Source organism: Argentina silus, assembly GCF_951799395.1.
Source record: "Argentina silus genome assembly, chromosome: 8".
In the NCBI taxonomy this organism is placed as follows: Eukaryota; Metazoa; Chordata; class Actinopteri; order Argentiniformes; family Argentinidae; genus Argentina; species Argentina silus.
In genome coordinates, this window is record NC_139662.1 from 13443988 (window position 1) to 13464651 (window position 20664).

General features: G+C 47.0%; 1 protein-coding gene across 5 annotated transcripts in view; it reads left to right on the forward strand.

The window, feature by feature from the left end:
* ubr4 (ubiquitin protein ligase E3 component n-recognin 4) overlaps positions 1-20664 on the forward strand; it is a gene marked incomplete at its 5' end in the record, with an annotated part of 56564 nt that overhangs the window by 27934 nt on the left and 7966 nt on the right. For 4 of the 5 annotated variants that reach the window (XM_083675118.1, XM_083675121.1, XM_083675119.1 and 1 more), the window contains 45 exons: positions 206-422; positions 1876-1939; positions 2574-2708; positions 2959-3133; positions 3470-3601; positions 3884-4005; positions 4335-4446; positions 4911-5041; positions 5221-5398; positions 5601-5705; positions 6334-6471; positions 7321-7483; positions 7658-7862; positions 7985-8098; positions 8599-8808; positions 9058-9207; positions 9329-9556; positions 9667-9745; positions 10023-10247; positions 10553-10721; positions 11124-11268; positions 11510-11595; positions 11719-11806; positions 11945-12138; positions 12357-12596; positions 13014-13152; positions 13263-13388; positions 13654-13782; positions 14152-14507; positions 14676-14766; positions 15163-15247; positions 15478-15605; positions 15694-15823; positions 16132-16289; positions 16449-16558; positions 16693-16834; positions 16994-17075; positions 17204-17377; positions 17498-17619; positions 17830-18027; positions 18288-18368; positions 18738-18825; positions 19141-19268; positions 20053-20160; positions 20386-20502. In XM_083675118.1, coding sequence (XP_083531244.1) covers positions 206-422; positions 1876-1939; positions 2574-2708; positions 2959-3133; positions 3470-3601; positions 3884-4005; positions 4335-4446; positions 4911-5041; positions 5221-5398; positions 5601-5705; positions 6334-6471; positions 7321-7483; positions 7658-7862; positions 7985-8098; positions 8599-8808; positions 9058-9207; positions 9329-9556; positions 9667-9745; positions 10023-10247; positions 10553-10721; positions 11124-11268; positions 11510-11595; positions 11719-11806; positions 11945-12138; positions 12357-12596; positions 13014-13152; positions 13263-13388; positions 13654-13782; positions 14152-14507; positions 14676-14766; positions 15163-15247; positions 15478-15605; positions 15694-15823; positions 16132-16289; positions 16449-16558; positions 16693-16834; positions 16994-17075; positions 17204-17377; positions 17498-17619; positions 17830-18027; positions 18288-18368; positions 18738-18825; positions 19141-19268; positions 20053-20160; positions 20386-20502 — 6497 coding nt within the window. The remainder of the gene's footprint in view (positions 1-205; positions 423-1875; positions 1940-2573; positions 2709-2958; positions 3134-3469; positions 3602-3883; positions 4006-4334; positions 4447-4910; positions 5042-5220; positions 5399-5600; positions 5706-6333; positions 6472-7320; positions 7484-7657; positions 7863-7984; positions 8099-8598; positions 8809-9057; positions 9208-9328; positions 9557-9666; positions 9746-10022; positions 10248-10552; positions 10722-11123; positions 11269-11509; positions 11596-11718; positions 11807-11944; positions 12139-12356; positions 12597-13013; positions 13153-13262; positions 13389-13653; positions 13783-14151; positions 14508-14675; positions 14767-15162; positions 15248-15477; positions 15606-15693; positions 15824-16131; positions 16290-16448; positions 16559-16692; positions 16835-16993; positions 17076-17203; positions 17378-17497; positions 17620-17829; positions 18028-18287; positions 18369-18737; positions 18826-19140; positions 19269-20052; positions 20161-20385; positions 20503-20664) is intronic. The other variant, XM_083675120.1, reaches the window with a different exon arrangement.

The following is a 20664-nucleotide window of genomic DNA, read 5'->3' on the forward strand; positions in this document are numbered from 1 at the left end:
AATATCAAACAGAAATCTTTATATGGTATGGCATAGCAAAGACCTCCACTGGACTGTATCCACTATTGCTGAGGTAGGAGCAGGTTGCGGATTTCTTACACCTCCCACATGGCCTAAACTTAAAAAAAAAGAAAAGGAAAAAAAAGTCTGTGTCTGTGTTTGCTTGAATCCCTGCCACTCAACGTCCCGTTTATCTCTCTTTAAGTCGGAGCATCAGTTGATCCAGCGGGAGTCACCATGCTGGACTCCATCAAGATCTACGGCAAAACCAAGGAACAGTTTGGCTGGCCTGACGAGCCCCCCGAGGACTTCCCCTCAGCCTCCGTCAACAACGTGTGCAGCCCCAACCTCAACCAAGGCAACGGCACAGGAGACGGAGACGTCGCCACTCCCACCTCCACCAACTGCACTGTGTTGGAAAGGTAAACGCTGTCCCAGGGGGTCAAAGGTCAAACCAGATGCTACCGCCACTGAGCCCTCTGGCTCAACTCACTGTGCCAGGGAATGGATGTGTTTTGGTAGTTTTATACCTACAACATATATGAGCCTCCCAGTGATGTATCATGTGTCTGAAGGGTTGATTTAGGGTTGTGGAGGGATGGAGGGGCAACCCAACCCCTAAGCCTGTGCTCTAGATAAGTATACTTCAATAGTAATGTGTAACTTGAGTATGAACCATAGGGTCTGGTGGAGTTGAGGTGGCAGTGGTAACGGTGGTCCTGGGTGCGTGCGTGTGTGTGTGTGTGTGTGTGTGTGCGCGTGTGTGTGTGATGTGTCCAGTGCATGGCTGCTGTCATAATGACCTGTTCGGCATGCTTCTCCTCTGTTAAATTGCAGGGCTCCAGACTCAGAATGTGGCCAAATTATTTTACTGTGCAAGTCACATTTTTTAATTAGACTCACTCTGTGCGACTGCTTGCCTGGGTAGCATGCCATGTAGTCTAGCTGTCACACTGAAATCATGTGCAAAATCTGGTCTAATTTGGTCAGAGACTGAATGTTCATTTGGACTATCCTACCTACAAGTATATCAAGTTAATTTCGACTGTCCTACCTATCTATGTGATTTGTACTTGGCCTCTAGCTGGTCACAGTCAGTCACTTAGACTATAGCAGGATTGGGACTGGATTAAAAAGGGCTATTAGCCAGGACAGGAGAAGACTTTCTGTCCCAAAGCATCCTGTACTTCAATGACCTTATGGCTATGTTGTGATAGGCCGATGACAATGCACTGCATAGACAGGTAGTCCTATCAAATGTGTGACTTCTATGGGATTTGCCCTGTCACTTTGGTGGTAATGTACTGTAATGCCTTGAGTAAAGTAATAAAAAAATACTTTGTTGAATTTAGTTGAATGAAAATGCATTATTGCACGTTCGACAGTACCTTCTGTTGCTCTGCAGCACTAATGTAATGTATGCTATGACGCTTACTCACTTACTTACTTAAATATTGCACTTTCACATTTTGTGTTGGTGTTACTAGGGAAACTGTTAGTCTGGAGCCCTGCATTGAGTCATTTACTTTCACTTGTTTCTTTCTTTGACCCTCACACATTTTTTTTTTCTTTTTCTTTGCTCCCAAAAATACAATAAAAAAGTTGTGAAACTGAGTCCTTATCAACCTTGGACTGGTTAGTAACTGCCCTTTCTCTGCTTGTTTGCATGGTGTGCGCGCGTGTGTGTGTTTGAGCGTGAAACACTCTTCATACATAACATCACTTTGAGGGTTCCTCTAATGCAACCCATAGTTCTCTCTACATTTATTTTTGATAAATTCACTAGTAGTTTAGACTCTAAGTTTTTATTTTTATTGATTTGACAGAGAAAGTGGTTGATGATTCATGATTCTAACTACAGTCTTTCACTCTTAGGTTGGTGGTAAGCTCTCTGGAAGCTTTGGAGAGCTGCTTTGCTGTGGGTTCCTCCAATGAAAAGGCAAGTTAAGACTGAGGGTAAAGGCCAGTGAATTGTTCACTCCTTTTGACAGAGATGCTGCGTCCCAATTCTCTGCCTTTTTTCCTGAAGTGTGCACTGCCAAACCTGGATTTTAAAGCATAGGTTTGGTTTCCACCCCACCTCTTAGCTGGGATCACTGTTCAAAGTGGCCATGCCGTTTTCTCAATTTTAAATGGTGCAAATGGGGTGTGCTTTTTTGACGGCGCTCTCCAGTCGCCTCAAATAGGAATTTGTTCTACTTTTGGACCGTGCGTCAATATCACTTTGGGCCTGGAAACCAATTAAATGAATAGTAGGGTTAGTTTCTGTTTAAAGGGTTTATAATTAAGTTATACACAGGAATATTTCTGGAATTTGGACCTGTAATACAAAGCTCTCATAGCGCTCGTTAGCCAAAAAGGTATCCCATAAGTGTACGATGTCACCACACACTCTTGTTAAAAAAAAAAAAAATTCCAGCCTTTTTTCACCCCAAATATATCCTTGTTGCACGAAAGTGTGGATTTTGGCACCAGGATTGATGTTTCACCATATACAACCTCTGGTCAACCTTCTTTTTCAAATACCTGGAGTAATGAAGTAGTATTGTTTTGAACTGTCACTGTGTGTGTAGGAGAAGAACAAGGCTGCGGCGCTGGAGTTGGCCACCCTGCTCCTGTCCATGCCTACGCCTGCAGGGGTACAGCAGCAGACCAAGGGCCTTCTGGCCAGCCTGCACACCAGCAGGACTGCCTACCACAACCACAAGGTAAGAAGGCCTTCCCCATCTGGTTCTCATGCAGTGATATCGAGATGTGATGGAGGAAGTTTTTTTTTTTTTTTTTTACATTTAGTGGAATGAAGCTGGCTATGGTTGCCTCCTAGCTGGAAAAGCGCAGGGAGAAATTGTGACGACATTGATTGATTGAACAACTGATACCTGTTTAAATTCAAGAGGATTGAAATAATCAGGCAATTGCTGGGTAGTATTGATTTGCTAATTCCTCTTTCCACTGTAGGATCAGTCTCTGCTGAGTAATGCAGTGCAGTGTCTGAACAGCTGCAGTCGGGACAGCAGGGACCTAGACCCTGACGTGTTCCAGAGGCTGGTCATCACGGCCCGCTCCATCGCTATCATGAGACCCAACAACCTGGTGCACTTCACTGAGAGCAAGCCTCCACACTCAGACACAGGTATACTCCCTTCACCAGGGGACAACTACCATCAGCTTTATCAGATGAAACAACATGAACACTAGAGGATTGATGGTCTCAAGGGCTCAATTCTTTGGAGTTTGGTGCTGCCAACACACAAAAAAATAATAATTGGACCTGTTTTTTTTTAATTTTTTTTTTTTTACTTGAAAGGTTGATTACAAGTAATAGTATTCATAAGAAGTCAGTCAGTAACAGCTCCTCTGTCTCATTTGACCAGTTACCACTTGTGTTTTGAAACTCCACATTCAGACACAACAATGTGTTGGGGGGCATTATGAAGACCACAGTGTAACACGTGTTTATTTTTCCCAGAAATGACTGAGGATGGGCAGAAGCAGCCGGACAGCGAGGGCTGTAACTTCATCATGCAGCTGGTGAATAACTTCTGGAAGCTCCATGCCCTCAAACCAAAGAATGCCTTCCTGGCTCCAGCCTGTCTGCCAGGTAAGCTAGCATTGATAAGTGAGAAAGGGGCTCTGTGCTTGTTGCAAAAAACCCCGAACAGAACTGAAATATAGCCTGTATGGTTAACGCTTTTATTTTTTCGACCAAAATGATTAGATACTGTATTTCCATCAACTTGCATTGTTGTGTCTCATTTGGATTTTTGTGGAGAGATGTTCTGTTACTCTAATGTTCATTCAACTCTAAACTCGGAATGACACGGCTATTTACATGAAAACAAGTGTAGGGATTTTGAGAGGTGTTTTGAATGTTCCTCTCCAGGTCTGACTCACATTGAAGCCACAGTGAACGCGCTGGTGGACATCATCCATGGATACTGCACCTGTGAACTGGACTACATCAACGTGGCATCTAAGATCTACATGCAGATGCTGCTGTGTTCTGTACGTTTCTCAGTCAATAATCATAAGGCATTCCAAACAGGGTTGTCCACCTTTATCATTTGTTTAGATATTTTTTACTGAAATTACATACTGTTATCAAAATTATTGCTACAATTATCACTTCTCTGATACTTGGAGATTCATTGTAACCCATACTTGGAAAACCAAGTGTTACCAAGATTTAGTAATAAATAATTATAAATGTAATATTTATAATTTCAAGTACTGAGTATCCATCCAATTTTAAAGTGATGCATTGAAAAATACTAGCAGTAAAAGGACTGTAAAAGAAGAGAAGCTCTAACAACTTATTCTCTTTTGAACTGCAGGATACCTCTGTGAGCTTTGCCTGCAAGCAGGCCTTGATTCGAGTTCTCAGACCTAGAAATAAGCGCCGCCACGTCACTCTTCCTTCTCCCCCTCGCTCCAACACACCCATGGGTATGTACCGAGGAGTCCCTGAAACTGGATCAAGCTTTTCTCTTCATGAAATAAGCTGTTTGATCCCAATCGTGTTCCGCCAAGTTCAAACCTCCGAAAATGACGATAGAAATGTTTTTCACTTTGATGCATGTTGTAAATTCATCGTATTTGAAAGAAATGATCAAGAGCCCTAATCGTGGTGAGTAACATTTAGCCGATTTGTATGTTTGAGTGAGGCATGAACTTTGTTGGGATCAAACAAGAAAGGAATTTGAAGGACGGGAGTGGTTTGTCAGCATTAACATGGGTACACCTCTGACATGACACATCACAGTGCTTCTCTGTGTACTGTCATTAGAAAACAAGCCCTTATCTTTGTCTTCATCCTCATTTCACAAACCTTGACACACCAGTGAAGAGACATTTGTTTTGAGTGCTCTCCTCGACCTTACAGTTAACCTTGCCCGTTCCGCCCAATTCAGGAGACAAAGATGATGATGACGATGATGATGCCGATGACAAGATGCAGCCGTCGGGGCTGACGAGCGGAGAGGGAGGCAGACAGGAGAGTCAGGAACAAAGTGAAGTCGACCACGGAGACTTTGAGATGGTGGTGAGTCTGGACCAACAGCTACATCCAATAGCAATTGCTAATCTTTTGGATATGCATTGATTTGCTATGATACATTTTTGCTGAAAACTGCTGACTTTTTGTGTTGTATCGAACCGTACCCATATGGCAAGCGGTTGTTGCTCAACTCCCCCCTCTTTCGTGTGTGTGTGTGTGTGTAGTCTGAGTCCATGGTCCTTGAGACAGCGGAGAACCTGAACAATGGGAACCCGTCTCCGCTGGAGGCTCTCCTGGTGGGGGCGGAGGGCTTCCCCCCGATGCTGGACATCCCGCCGGACGCAGACGACGAGACCATGGTGGAGCTGGCCATCGCCCTCAGCCTGCAGCAAGACCAGCAAGGTCAATACTCCTGCCTCCACGCTTGTCTTTTGTCACACACTGGTGTTTTTATGACTTTGATTAGCTCATATAGCAGCCATGATATCTGAACTAGTGGTGAATGCTGTAAGATCATCGTAGCGGAGACGTAGGAGACGTAGTACTGGGTGTGTTGATGTGGAGGTCCGTCCTCTTATTGAATGGTCCATCCATCGTCTTCTAGGCAGCAGCAGCAGTGCCCTTGGCCTCCAGAGTCTGGGTCTGTCTGGCCAGGCCCCCAGTTCCTCCTCCCTGGACGCAGGCACCCTGTCAGACACCACAGCGTCAGGTAATGAGGCACATCTCTCTACACATTTGACTCGCCTCACTGCTGTGGAAGGTATCCACTGCAAGGTGGATACCAGATGGACGGTGGTCCATCTTCATAACACCATAAAGAGTCAAGGAAATATCACCGGCGTACACTGCTGCTGCCGCATCGGCCCTGGACCAGAAAAGTTAGATGCCGTTTGCGGTGTATGGTTTTAAAGGGTTACAAACACTTGTTGCCTCCCAATAGGTTCCTCTCATCCTCTCTCCCTAGCTTCCTTCTCAAAAAGCGTTGGACGTGGCCTGTGGTGGTCTAGTGATCTAGCACCACGGCCTACAGTGCGCACACATGCCCATGTCGGCATGGGTTCGAATCCGGCCCATGCCCTGCTGACATACACTCTCCTGTCTCTATCCAATAAAAATGAAAACAAAATATGAGACAAAAAAAACGTAAAAAGAGAATATCCAAGGGGATGCATTTTGAGAAGGAAGTGAGGAAAGGAGGATGCGACGATTGGAGGTGATGACTATCGGGATGCACCTTTCATGTGGAGTTCATCGTGTGTCTGTGTGTGTCCGTGTGTGTCCCGGTCATGCTAGAGCCTCTGGTGTTTTTCCTGTAACAGCTCTGGTTATGCTTTCAGCCCCAGCGTCTGATGACGAGGGCAGCACGGCAGCCACGGACGGCTCCACCCTACGCACCTCCCCTGCCGAGCACGGAGGAAGCGTGGGATCAGAGAGCGGAGGCTCCGCCATCGACTCCGTTGCAGGGGAACACAGCGGTACGTGGACGGAACAGCGAGGAAGGAGCGTTTGTGTCTGCGTGTGTGAATGTCAAATCGACGTTAATTTGTCTCATACACAGAATACAGTCGTAGAACGGTGCAATGAAATTCTTTGGGCAAGCTAGCTCCTCAACAATAATGCAAACAATAACATAAGGTAGCAGTAGTAGTATGCAGCAGAAACACAACAATAATGGAGTGGGAAGATAAATATAGTAGTAAATATATGTGGCTGTGTGAATGTCTGTCTGTGTGTTTGTCTGTGATGCCTTTTACACTGCAACATTGGCTGCTGTCCAGCGTCGAGTTGTGATTCTACAACGGATAGTTGTTGACATGTAAACAGAGAAATGTGTTGTACATCTAAACGGTAACAACAGTTCTGGCCGTCACTCTTTTGCTGATGCATTCGTAAAAGGAGATGTGCGTTTTGTTATTCACGCGGAGCGCTTTGCCGTCACGCCATCTGTTGTATTTCAAACTGGTTTTGAATTGCCGTGCCTGCTCCCCCCCCCCCCCCCCCCCCACACACTCACACTCACACACACTCACACACCCACACTTTAAAATCCCTTATTTACTCCTTTTACGAATGTGTCAGCAAAGGAGTGATATGGAGGGGGGAGGGCTTATAGCCACAATGGGTCCATGTTTTTGTCTGAAAATAATCAACTGATCATCAATAGACGTTGATTAGCTGAGCCAGGTGTGTCTGGGACAAAAACCTGCAGTTCTGTGGCTCTCCAGAACCAGGATTGAGGATCTCTCATGAAGGTGAAACTGTGGATGAGTGAAAACAGAGCCTTACCCCCCCCCCCCCCCCCCCCCCCCATTCTGTCTGTGTAGTGTCTGGCCGCAGCAGTGCGTACGGGGACATGGCTGTGGAGGGCCACCCAGCCGGCCCCGGCAGTGTGAGCTCCAGCACAGGGGCCATCAGCACCACCACGGCCCAGCAGGAGGGAGACGGCTCCGAGGGAGAGACTGAGGGGGACATCCACACCAGCAACAGGTCGGGAACCAAATGACAAGGAAAAAACACACACTACACTCACAACTACTCTGGCCAAGTGAAATGCAATATATGGAGGCATGAAATGGCATCTTTGTCCTCTTTCTCCTCTCTCAACTGTCCCGTGTGTGTGTGTGTGTCTGTGTGTGTGTGTGTGTGTGTGTGTCTCTCCAGGCTGCACATGGTGAGGCTGATGCTGCTGGAACGCCTCTTGCAGCACCTGCCCCAGCTGCACAGCGTGGGGGGTGTCCACGCCATCCCCTACATGCAGGTGGTCCTCATGTTGACCTCTGACCTCGATGGAGAGGACGACAAGGACAAGGGTGCCCTCGACGACCTGCTGGCTCAGCTCATTGCTGAGCTCGGCATGCACAAGAAGGTGCGTGTGATTATTATTATTTTTTATATATAATTACATTTTTTGTTATTGTAACTTTTACATTCCAAAGTTGGATTGAAGTGTGTGTGTCGTCTCACCCCGTGTCTCTTGTACACCCCCAGGACGTGTCAAAGAAGAACGAGCGCAGCCCCATCAATGAGGTGCACCTGGTCATCATGAGACTGCTCAGCGTCTTCATGTCTCGCACCAAGTCTGGCTCCAAGTCTTCTTCTGAGGTATGCCTCCCCCTCTCACATGTTCACATACTGGTAGTGACACCCCCGCCTCCCCCCTCACCTGTTGGTGACGCTGGATTTTTACTGGCATAGATTTCTCTAGATGCATTTCTCTATCCCTGGGGTTTTCACCACCAGTATGTGTACATTCCATCCAGCCCAACTCAAACACACCTGACTACACTCATTTATTATGATTTGGTTGTTTATTCTGGTGTTTTTTAAAGGGATAGTTTACTCAAAATATGAATGTTCCTAATATCCCATCTTGGCTTGGCTGTGGTTCATTTACCAAGACAATTTGGGGATTTTAATTTTATTACCTTACATGTAGGATATTTAATATCGATGTTTTCATTCCATCACCATAGAGCCCCATTAAAACATTTTTTTCTAAGATTCCTAAAAACATCTAACAAACATGCCAATCCAACTCCTATCACACTAGTACGCCTTTGTGAACAATGTGTCTGCTTCCCCTCCCCCCGCCCTTCGACCAGTCATCATCCCTGATCTCCAATGCCACCGCCACCGCCCTGCTCAGCCTGGGCGCCATCGACTACTGTCTGCACGTGCTCAAGTCCCTACTGGAGTTCTGGAAGAGCCAGCAGGGCGAGGAGGAGCCCCAGGCCGCCAGCCAGCTCCTGAAGCCCCACACCTCCTCCTCTCCCCCCGACATGAGCCCCTTCTTCCTGCGCCAATACGTCAAGGTGAGGCTCAACCGCAAACCCTCTCCACCCTCTCACATAAGTGATCTATTTCAGATCATCTCTAAGTTAACATATTGAGTTCTGCTGGCCTTTTTTTGGCAATTGACGTTTTTAATATAATGATGATAATAATAATAATCATATTTGTCGTTTAGCACATGCTTTTATCCCAAGCGACATACAGTACAGTGAAGGCGTACATTTATTGTATATGTATATACGTGTGTGTGTTTGTGTTAACTCTCCCAGGGTCATGCTGCTGATGTGTTTGAGGCCTACTCTCAGCTCCTGACTGAGATGGTGCTAAGGCTGCCCTATCAGATTAAGAAGATCGCTGACACTAATCCCCGCATTCAGCCTCCCGTCTTCGATCACTCCTGGTTCTACTTCCTGTCCGAGGTAAATCACACCCTACTCATTGTCTGTTTGAAACTAGAGGAGGAGTGGCACCATTCCCAGGCCACCCTCGATCCTCACACCCACACCCACGCACTAACCCCCCCCCCATGTCTGGTTTTAGTACCTGATGATCCAGCAGACCCCGTTCGTGAGGCGGCAGGTCCGGAAACTGCTGCTATTCATCTGCGGCTCCAAGGAGAAGTACCGTCAGCTGCGGGACCTGCACACGCTGGACTCTCACGTCCGCGGCATCAAGAAGCTGCTGGAGGAGCAGGGCATCTTCCTCCGCGCAGGCATCGTCACAGCCACCTCGGGCTCCGCCCTGCAGTACGACACTCTCATCAACTTGGTAAGACGTCGACGTCGGTTGAAATGACGATGGCGACGACTGCTTTTGTCGTCAAACGTGTGCGTGCCTTCTCCTTGATCTTGTATTGACATTGGCTCTGTTTCCTTCAGATGGAACATCTGAAGGCCTGTGCTGAGATAGCCACACAGAGGACCATCAACTGGCAGAAGTTCTGTATGAAGGATGACTGTGAGTAGCCTGGAATTGTAGTCAATCGCTTTTTCTGGAACCTTCACTTATTTACGCTTACGGCTCAGTCACATCGGGTAGATCATTGAGAAAAGTAAAAAAAAGAAATGTTTTTGTCTGCTCCCTGCTGGTTCAGCAGTGGATTTTTCTTTCCTGTATGATTGTTGTTGGCTGCTTTGTTGAGCAGGTGTTGTCGCCCTAAGAATTTCATTGCATCGTCTACGGCTGTATTTTATGTGGATGATAAATAAACTTTGGATTTTGATTTGTCCTCCAGCGGTGCTCTACTTCCTGCTCCAGGTGAGCTTCCTGGTGGACGAGGGTGTGTCTCCAGTGCTGCTGCAGCTGCTCTCCTGCGCCCTCTGTGGCAGCAAGGTCCTGGCCAGCTCCTCGTCCTCTTCAGGAGGGGGCTCCGGCGGGGGCATGGGGGCCTCCCAGCCCTCCCAGAGCAAGTCCTCCAGCAAGAAGAGCAAGAAGGAGGACAAGGAGAAAGACAAGGAGGGTGAGCTGAGAGAGACGTTCATATCTGTAAAGCAGCCTTACTAACCAATGTTTTGTTTGTGTCAAAAAAGCATCATCGCGAGACTATTCCAGAAGTCTTTCTAAGCTTGCTATTAAGATATCATTATTTCGCACACACGGCCTCATACAGTAGATATTTTGGAATATATCAATGGTGGACTGACGAGAAATATACTAAACATAAAAACGTCTAGCATTTGGTAATTTGGGTGAAGTTTCCCTTTTAAGGGTTAGTTTTGGGTTAGTGTTTGTGTTTGACCCAGTGTTGGTCTGGGCTCTGAGCAGGTGACGGAGTGGGCAGCCAGGAGGACCAGCTGTGTACGGCTCTGGTCAGTCAGCTCAACAAGTTTGCAGACAAGGAGACACTCATCCAGTTCCTGCGCTGCTTCCTGCTGGAGTCCAACTCGTCAGCCGTGCGCTGGCAAGCCCACTGCCTGGCATTGCATATCTATAGGTTTGTATTCAGAAAATCCTCAGCCATGCCCACGTGTGGATTGATGCACACACTCCCTGTTCTCCTCTGCGTGCAATCAGCTTTACAGTCCACTTTACATTTTAAGACATGGCCATTTTATAGGACATTCCAGTTTGTACTGGGTGTTGTGGGTCCAACTGTGTCTTCAGATATGTGAATAATAGGGCAGATTCTTCACTTAAAGTGTGTGTGTGTGGGGGGGGGGGGTCCTTTTTTATTTTTTTTCTCTTTCTTCATATTGCACACTGGGTATTCACACATGCACATACTGAAACAGTCAAATGTGCATGAACGTAAACATGTGAAGAGAATTACAACCAACGTTGTCCAGATGACTGTCAGCTGATGGCTAAACGACTGCCCCTGCCCTCTTTCTTCTAGGAACTCCAGTAAGTCTCAGCAGGAGCTGCTGCTGGACCTGACCTGGGCCATCTGGCCCGAGCTGCCCGCCTACGGACGCAAGGCCGCCCAGTTTGTGGATCTGCTGGGCTACTTCTCCCTCAAGACACCCCAGACAGAGAAAAAGGTCAGACTGAAATTATATACTTCACTTTAAAGTCGAACAGATACCATTTAGTACCAGAATGTTAATTTATTGTTATAATGACATGTTGTAGAGTAACTACAATATGGCATAGGGGCAACTGATCGTCAAGTGTTGCCTTACAGGGTTTTGGAAATGCATTGTGGACAACTTTAATTAACGAAATAGAAGTTGACAGTAGCGGTTTTGCTTTGTTGACCGTCACGTTCTTCCTGTTTTCCAGCTGAAGGAGTATTCCCAGAAGGCCGTTGAAATCCTGAGGACGCAGAACCACAATCTGACCAACCACCCCAACTCCAATATCTACAAGTAGGTCTCAATAAGATATTTAAAAAAAAACTAAAAAGTTGGTTGTGCTATCACGTATCTAACTGGGTTTTCCACCCATTTAAACATTGCTCTTGTTTTGTTGCCTGTGGCATTTTCTTCCAGCACCCTGTCTGGCCTGGTGGAATTTGACGGGTTTTTCCTGGAGAGTGACCCATGCTTGGTCTGCAACAACCCGGAAGTGCCCTTTTCTGTAAGTACAGCCTTCAATGTGTCTTGTAGTTCTATATTGCAGATTAATTTGTAGTTTATCAAACAAAGTGGCCCACGTTTTGAATTCTTTTTTTCCGGTCCACAACTTAATCCAGTCTTTCCCCTTACGGCTCCTCAGAATATCAAACTGTCGTCTATCAAAGTGGACACGCGGTACACCACCACACAGCAAGTGGTCAAGCTCATCGGCAGTCACACCATCAGCAAGGTCACGGTGAAGATCGGCGACCTCAAGCGTACCAAGATGGTCCGCACCATCAACCTCTACTACAACAACAGGACCGTCCAGGCCATCGTAGAGCTGAAGAACAAGTGGGTTTTCCACGACACCTAATCAATAGCAGAAATCATAACACTATTCATACGAGGATATCATCTCATTTTCATCCATTTTCAGCCGGCTAGATTAGATCGCTGTAGTGAAGCCTTTTTGAGTGTCACAGAGCTCAGCTGAGCGCATCTTGTGTTGTGATTCCACTTTAAGCTAGTTCCATGTGTAAAAAGTCTCTCTCTCTCCCCCTCCCCCCCAGACCTGCTCGTTGGCACAAAGCCAAGAAGGTCCAGCTCACCCCGGGGCAGACAGAAGTGAAGATCGACCTCCCGCTGCCCATCGTGGCCTCCAACCTGATGATCGAGTTCTCCGACTTTTACGAGAACTACCAGGCGTCCACAGAGACCCTCCAGTGCCCCCGCTGCAGCGCCTCCGTGCCCGCCAACCCGGGAGTGTGTGGCAACTGTGGAGAGAACGTCTATCAGTGCCACAAGTGCAGGTACGTAGGAGACCAAGTTGGCGAGGGAACTAGGGGGTTATGAGTGTAAACCATTGGGAAGACTGACGAACACATGTTCCGTGGTATGGGAATCGTTTCACCGGTATACGGAATTCACAGCAGAACAGCAGGACGTGCTCACTGTGACGTCTGATGCCAAGGCACCGTTGAGTTGTAATTATTTTAACTTTGAACACAGCAACACCACCCAAAGTGGTTTGGTGCTCAAAGTTCAGATCTCTTGTACGTTCCACCCCGAAAAGACGTTCTTGGTTTACATACCATGGAAATGCTGATTTACATTTTATGCTGGTAGCAATGAGGACACTATTCTCCATTATTTTTTATTTTTTTACATTTAAGGGATATATGTTTTGGTTATACTTATAAATGCTTTTTGGTTGTTCTTCATTCAAGGTCCATCAATTACGACGAGAAGGACCCCTTCCTGTGTAACGCCTGCGGCTTCTGCAAATACGCCCGCTTTGACTTCATGCTGTACGCCAAGCCGTGCTGCGCGGTGGACCCCATCGAGAACGAGGAGGACAGGAAGAAGGTAAGGCGTTCTGTCACTTCCATGCACAAGTCTCTGATACTCCCCTAAAATCAGCCCCAGTGCGATCCTCCCTCACACTTGTCCCACGGTGTTGTGTCTGCCCCCTGCAGGCGGTGACCAACATCAACACCCTGCTGGATAAGGCTGACAGGGTGTACCACCAGCTCATGGGCCACCGGCCTCAGCTGGAGAGCCTGCTGTCCAAGGTCAACGAGGCCGCGCCCGAGAAACCACAGGTGAGACAGGGCCACACACAAACACCCACACACACACACACACCACACCACACCCTCACTCACTCACTCCCACCTCTGTCTGTCCAACGGGAGACTAACACTCACTTTTACCCTCCTAAAAAGCACAAAGGTAACCTCTGACACTTACTAAAGCCAACGGTACCATGATTTGCTGGGTTTTTTTTCGGAGGGGGGTGGTCAAATGTTTTGAGTCTCTCTCTCCTCTGTGACAATCCTAATCCCTTCTCCTGCCATGGATCCACAGGATGACTCAGGAGCGGCGGCGGGGCTGGGCACGTCCACCGCCAACGTGAACCGCTACATCCAGCAGCTGGCCCAGGAGTATAGTGGAGACTGCAAGACCTCTTTCGACGAGCTCTCCAAGATCATACAGGTGAGAGGCAGAAGGCCCAACCTCTAGAGAAGCGCACAGAGGTTTCACGTCCGTGAAAGCTAAAAGGCTCATAGCCATACCCTACAGTGTATACCTTAACTCACTCACAAAGAATTCCAGAACACTCATAGACTAGAGTGCAGAGTGTTTTTTACGTGGTATTTACCTAGCAACAATACTTTTGAGTGGCTACAAAATAAAGCTTCATCATTTATGCATTTTTTTTGTGAGTAAAGTCACCCTCGGCTCTCTAGAACGTTGACAATTTGGGCAACTTTATTCACCCTCGGCACTAAATGAGTTAAGACGACCCCCCCCCCCCCCCCCACCTCTCCTGACCCCTCTCCCCTTTTCCCCATCCGGTTCCAGAAAGTGCTGGCTTCCCGTAAGGAACTGCTGGAGTACGACCTCCAGCAGAGAGAGGCTGCCACCAAGTCCTCGCGGAGCAGCGGTGGTGGCAGCCTTCAGCCCACCATCACGGCCAGCCAGTACCGTGCCCTCTCCGTGCTGGGCTGCGGCCACACCTCCTCCACCAAGTGCTACGGCTGCGCCTCAGCCGTGACGGGCCACTGTATCACGCTGTTGCGGGCGCTGGCCACCAACCCGGCGTTGCGGCAGATCCTGGTCCTGCAGGGCCTCATCAGGGAGCTGTTTGAGTTCAACCTGAGGAGAGGCACGGCCGCCATGAGGGAGGAGGTCCGCCAGCTCATCTGTCTGCTCACCAGGTATCCGTTTGGGACATACACACACACACACACACTCTCTCTATGCACGCACGCACACGGACACTCACTCACTCATCTATGTACATACACACACACATAAACTCACACTCACTAATTTATGCACACACACACAAGTCCATTCTTATCTGTCACCATCTCCTTGTGCAGAGATCATCCAGAGGCCACTCAGCAGATGAACGACCTCATCATCGCCAAAGTGTCTGCGGCCCTGAAGGGCCACTGGGCCAATCCTGACCTGGTAAGTACTCTTCCCTCCCCTGGTCCTGCACATTTAAATTGTGGATGCCAGGGGACTCTGGGATTGGTATATCCAATTTTTGACTTTTAAATGAATTAAATATAGCCATTGATTCTTGAAGAATGTAGCTTATAAATGGCTCATGAGCGTACAGTTGTTGAACAGTTTTACTTCATAGTTTGTCATTTTAAACAAAGACTTTATAGCTTCAAACCGTGGTAAAAATTAACATTTTGATCTTATGGTTGGTCAGTCCTTGTATCCATAACTACCTCCATGAATTTGAGTGGTTACATTTCACCGGCCCCATCCTTCAGCTGGTGGGGAGGCCGCTTTGTTGTTTTGAATCCCAGTTTGCCCCTTTAAATAGCTCTTTGCATTGTTGTTTTCCTGTAGGTCAGCAGTCTGCAGTATGAGATGCTGTTGCTCACAGACTCCATCTCTAAGGAGGGAGGATGCTGGGAGTTGCGACTGCGTTGTGGTGAGACTTCTTCATTTTTGCAACTCTGAATTCCACTTTTATGCGACTACATAAAATCACACTTGAATAGAGCAGCAATTCTGTTTTCTGTATCTGATATTGCACAAAAAAACTAGTCTTTAATGTGTTGATGCAATTCTATGTATATTGGGAGGTAAAATAAGTAGGCTAATAAGAACTGTGAACGGATGTCTTGTTGAAGTGCACCAATACTCCCTCTCTCTGTGCAGCCCTCAGTCTGTTCCTGATGTCAGTGAACATCAAGACCCCTGTGGTGGTGGAGAACATCACGCTCATGTGCCTGAGGATCCTGCAGAAGCTCATCAAGCCTCCCGCGCCCACCAGCAAGAAGAACAAGGTACACAGCAACAAACACCACTCCTCGCAACATAAAGCATACACTGGATGTCAGGCTCACCAATTTGTGTGTGTCTGTCTTTGTTTAGGATGCTGCTGTGGAGTCCCTGACGACAGTCAAGCCCTACAGCAATGAGATCCATGCTCAAGCCCAGCTCTGGCTCAAGAAGGACCCCAAAGCCTCTTATGAAGCCTGGAAAAAGTGCCTTCCAGCAAGATGTGAGTGCATGTCCATATATGGCTCTCTGATCCCCTTAGGCAACTTCCAGGAGGGGAAACCTCCAGAGAGGCTACAGGGTTCTCAGTGGCTCGGCTCCACCACCGTGACTTTGTAGCTCCACGATGCGCCGAACATTAGGATTTATTCAATTGCACAGTGTATTCCCAATCCGGCATTATTTGATGCAATTTACGTTCAGATTGCCGGAAATCGCTCCAAAAATGATTGCTGTGTGTTTTTTATGAATTGGATGTTTGGGTGAAATGTACCTTTTTTTACTGTTTTTGCCCCTTGTTATCCCTCTCAGGTCAGGAGACGGTCTCCAAGCCCCAGAACAAGGTGGAGGTGCGCAGGCAGTACCTGCTGGAGAAGTATGTGTGGAAGTGGAAGCAGTTCATGAGGTCCAGGTCCGAGGGCCTCTTCCCTCGGCTGCTCAAACTGGGCCACAACAACTGGCTGCGTCAGGTAAGGACTCTTTCTCTATTTATCTCTGTCTCTCTTAGTTTCTTGTCGTACAGCGGTCAACTTATTAATGAATTTCCAAGAAAGCTTTGAAATGCTGCTCTGTCTCCTGAGTCCTTCTGGCACACTGGGTGGTGAGTATACCGTCATCCCCTCTTTCAGGTGCTGTTCACCCCTGCTACCCAGGCAGCCAGGCAGGCAGCCTGCACCATCGTAGAGGCTCTGACCTCCATCCCCAGCCGCAAGCAACAGGTGTTGGACCTCCTCACAAGGTGAGTCACCCATCTGGAAAAGCACCACTAGTAGTAAAGCCTGGCCATGTGCAGTTGTGGCTTCCTACATCGCCTCCAGGTTCAGCTGTCAAACTGTTGGTCTAATTGAGGTGTGTGTGTGTGTGTGTTGTCAGTTACCTGGACGAGTTGAGCATTGCTGGGGAGTGTGCAGCAGAGTACCTGGGTCTATACCAGAAGCTCATCAAGCCGGCCCAGTGGAAGGTGTACCTAGCTGCCCGTGGAGTCCTGCCTTACGTCGGCAACCTCATCACCAAGGTACTGTTCCAAACAGCCATGAGGCATCACCCTGCTTTTTTCAGTCGTTATAAATACAAAATTATTTTTTTTACTGCATTTCAGATGTTTGAAGAGAGTGTTTGTATGTATTTATACACCATTGTATTAAACCTGAGACATTATTACCTGTCCCTTTAGGAAATAGCCAACCTGCTGGCCTTGGAGGAGGCTACCCTGAGCACAGACCTGCAGCAGGGCTACGCTCTCAAGAGTCTGACTGGTACGTAGCCTGTGACCTTTAACCCTCCAAGAAAACAACTGAGTTTTAAGTGACTGGCATTCCCTGGGCATAAATTCTCAACGTTTTACTCAAAATGGGTTGTGTGTCTGTGTCTGTCTCTCCTGCAGCCTTGCTCTCCTCCTTCGTTGAAGTGGAGTCCATCAAGCGTCACTTCAAGAGCAGGCTGGTGGGCACAGTGCTCAACGGGTACCTGTGTCTCCGTAAGCTGGTGGTGCAGCGCACCAAGCTCATCGACGAGACCCAGGACATGCTCCTGGAGATGCTGGAGGACATGACCACAGGTCTGCACACTAAAATGCTCTTCTGCACCATTCAGTGTTTACCTTTTTCTTTTCTTTTTTTTTATGTCAAAAGGTTGTTGTTCTCTGAGTTGCCAACATTTCTTTTTTTTACATTTCCAGGGACAGAGTCAGAAACCAAGGCCTTCATGGCGGTGTGCATCGAGACAGCCAAGCGGTACAACCTGGACGACTACCGGACTCCAGTGTTCATCTTTGAGAGACTCTGCAGCATCATCTACCCTGTGAGTGGGCTTTCTGATTCCTTCATCATTTCAGACTAGACATTTCTAGGTATGCATTGCATGCCTGAACAGGTCTCTCTCTTGTAAAAGAGATTGTTTAATCTCAATGGGACATACCTGTATAAATATAGGATAAATAAATAGATTAAAAAAAAAAACATGGCTGAATATCTTGCTCTTCTTCTCCACCCCTCCCCCCGGGCCCCTCAGGAGGAGAACGAAGTGACAGAGTTCTTTGTGACGCTGGAGAAGGACCCACAGCAAGAGGACTTCCTGCAGGGCCGTATGCCGGGGAACCCCTACAGCAGCAACGAGCCGGGCATCGGCCCCCTCATGAGGGACATCAAGAACAAGATCTGCCAGGACTGTGACCTGGTGGCCCTGCTGGAGGACGACAGTGGCATGGAGGTACAGTAGGCCTCCGTCTAGGAAGGCAGCATGGCCAACGTACAGCCCTAAGCTATGAAGACATGGTCATTGTTAGCACATATGTGGCTTGAGAGGATGTTATATCGACCTCTGGGGGATAGAAGTACTGGAACCAGCAGTTGACGGCTGTCACTCATTACGTTAGATGGTGCTGTGTTGCCTTAGTGTTTCCTGTCATTAAGTGAGATAAGAACTGTTCTACACCGTCTGCGAATGTTTTGCGTCTTTATTTCCCACAGCTTCTGGTGAACAACAAGATCATCAGCCTGGATCTGGCTGTTGCTGAGGTCTACAAGAAGGTGTGGTGCACGACCAATGAGGTGAGAGAAGGCATTTCCAACAATCACAGTAAAACTTCAATTAACCAGCAGTTACAAGTGAATTGTCCCCAGGGTTCATACGCAGGTCTGAAAAGTCTGGAATAAAATATTTATACATTTCAAGGTCATGAAGCAGATCACACTACATGCACATTTTTGACAGATGTGCCGAAACACAAATCAACCGTGCAGTCTGAAAATGTAGGCCTGGCAAAGTCTGGAATTTTTTTATGGAATATGTGCAGCAACCCTGTGTTAATTGAAGTTTTACAGTAGTTTGTTTTGAACTCTACAGTGTTTTCTACCTTTCTATTCATAGCTGGGGTTAGCAAAGCGTGTAGGTTAACAGTGCAATGGTTTCTTTGTCAGGGTGAGCCGATGAGGATCATATATCGCATGAGAGGTCTACTGGGAGACGCCACAGAGGAGTTTATTGAGTCGTTGGACTCAACCACAGGTAGGACACACGTTTTTACTGAACAGTCTGCTTTTTGCCTTGTTTGAATTAATTTATTTTTCCAAATATTTTTAATAAAATTGTAATTGGCAAATAATGACATTCATTTGCTTTTATTTTCTTTGGGAATCATTCTTTGGGAATCATTCATCTATTAATTGTGCTGAATTATTTGAAGTACCAGGTATTTGTAGTTACCACAAACATTTGCAGTAAATACCAGAAGTCCTACCTAAAACTACAGTAAAATAGAAGCAGTTTATTTGCAGTGTTTGAGTTATCTTGTGGATTAACAGTCATCCTCTCCCTCTGCAGATGAAGAGGAGGATGACGAGGAGGTCTACAAGATGGCTGGAGTGATGGCGCAGTGTGGGGGATTAGAATGCATGCTCAGCAGGCTGTCTGGGATCAAGGACTTCAAACAGGGAAGACACCTCCTCACAGTGAGTAATAGAACTGCATCTCCATGTTGATACATCAACAGCAAGTCATCCATGTGGAAATGTTTGATCGTCATGTTTGGGCTTGCAACATAGAGCATGAGCTACAAATACGACTACCAATGTTGATAATGTCCACCCCAAAAAGACATGATGCAGCATTTGAAAAGGAGCAGAAACTCCTTTTCAAACATTTCATGTCTGTTCCATAGTTCTTGGGATCATACAACAAAAGTGGTCCTCACAACGCTTAGGTTGTGGATTTGATTCCCGCTGGGACCATATATACTGAAATGTATGCACTCACTGCAATGTAAGTCGCTTTGGATAAAAGCGTCAGCTAAATGGCATATATTATATTAGAAGTGATCATACAATCAGAGGCATGAAGACTGTGTCTTCGCTTGAAATAGACTTAAAGCGTAACAGGGTGGTTCGGTAATGCTATCTGATGTGATGCCTAAATTCTCATCATTCACTAACCCCATCACTAATGAAAAGTAGTCCTTGTAAGGAAGCTCACAAACAAGGTTGCATCATGGCACATCGGTGTGCACATTTTAAGCATTCGTTAATGCATTTTTAAAAGCATTAACGGCAGCGCGGTCATACACAAAGCTCACTGTTTGACGAGCACCAAGTGACTCTCAATGTCAGTCAATTAGTTATAACCGTAATAAACGAATGCTCATTTATTAGTACTTTCTGTAGCCTTCATGTAAAGTGTCACCAGTGATCCTAATATTGACAGACATTACAGAGAATATCCCCCCTTCTCCCCGCCTAGGTGCTGCTGAAGCTTTTCAGTTACTGTGTGAAGGTGAAGATAAACAGACAGCAGCTGGTCAAACCAGAGATGAACACGCTCAACGTCATGCTGGGAACTCTCAACCTAGTGAGTACCGCCTGCTTCCTCTCTCCACAGCCGCTGGTCCACTAGCTGAGGAAATGTGTGTCTGTGTGTGTGTCTGTGTGTGTGTCAAATCTGTTCATGCAGGGGCATCACTGCTGTTTAGAAGGTTACAGTACAGATACACTATTAAAGATTTGCAACAGCCGCTTAACTGTTGCATTCCAAATCCGTTTTGTGATGAATACTCTTTGAAACTCTTTTTTTCAGGCTTTGGTGGCAGAGCAAGAGAGTAAGGACAACGGAGGAGCCTCCATAGCCGAGCAGGTCCTCAGCATCATGGAAATCATTCTAGACGAGGCTAACGCCGAGATTTCAGAAGACAAGGTGAGGCTTTAGGAACCCATTAACACCCCATATTTACATGCAGCGTGTAGGCATAGTCAAATCACAATCTGATCTTGGCACCTCGAATTTACACCTGGCTTGTGGATATGGTGACAAGCAAAGGACAGGTATTTTGCATAATGGGAGGAGGGTTGCTTTTCC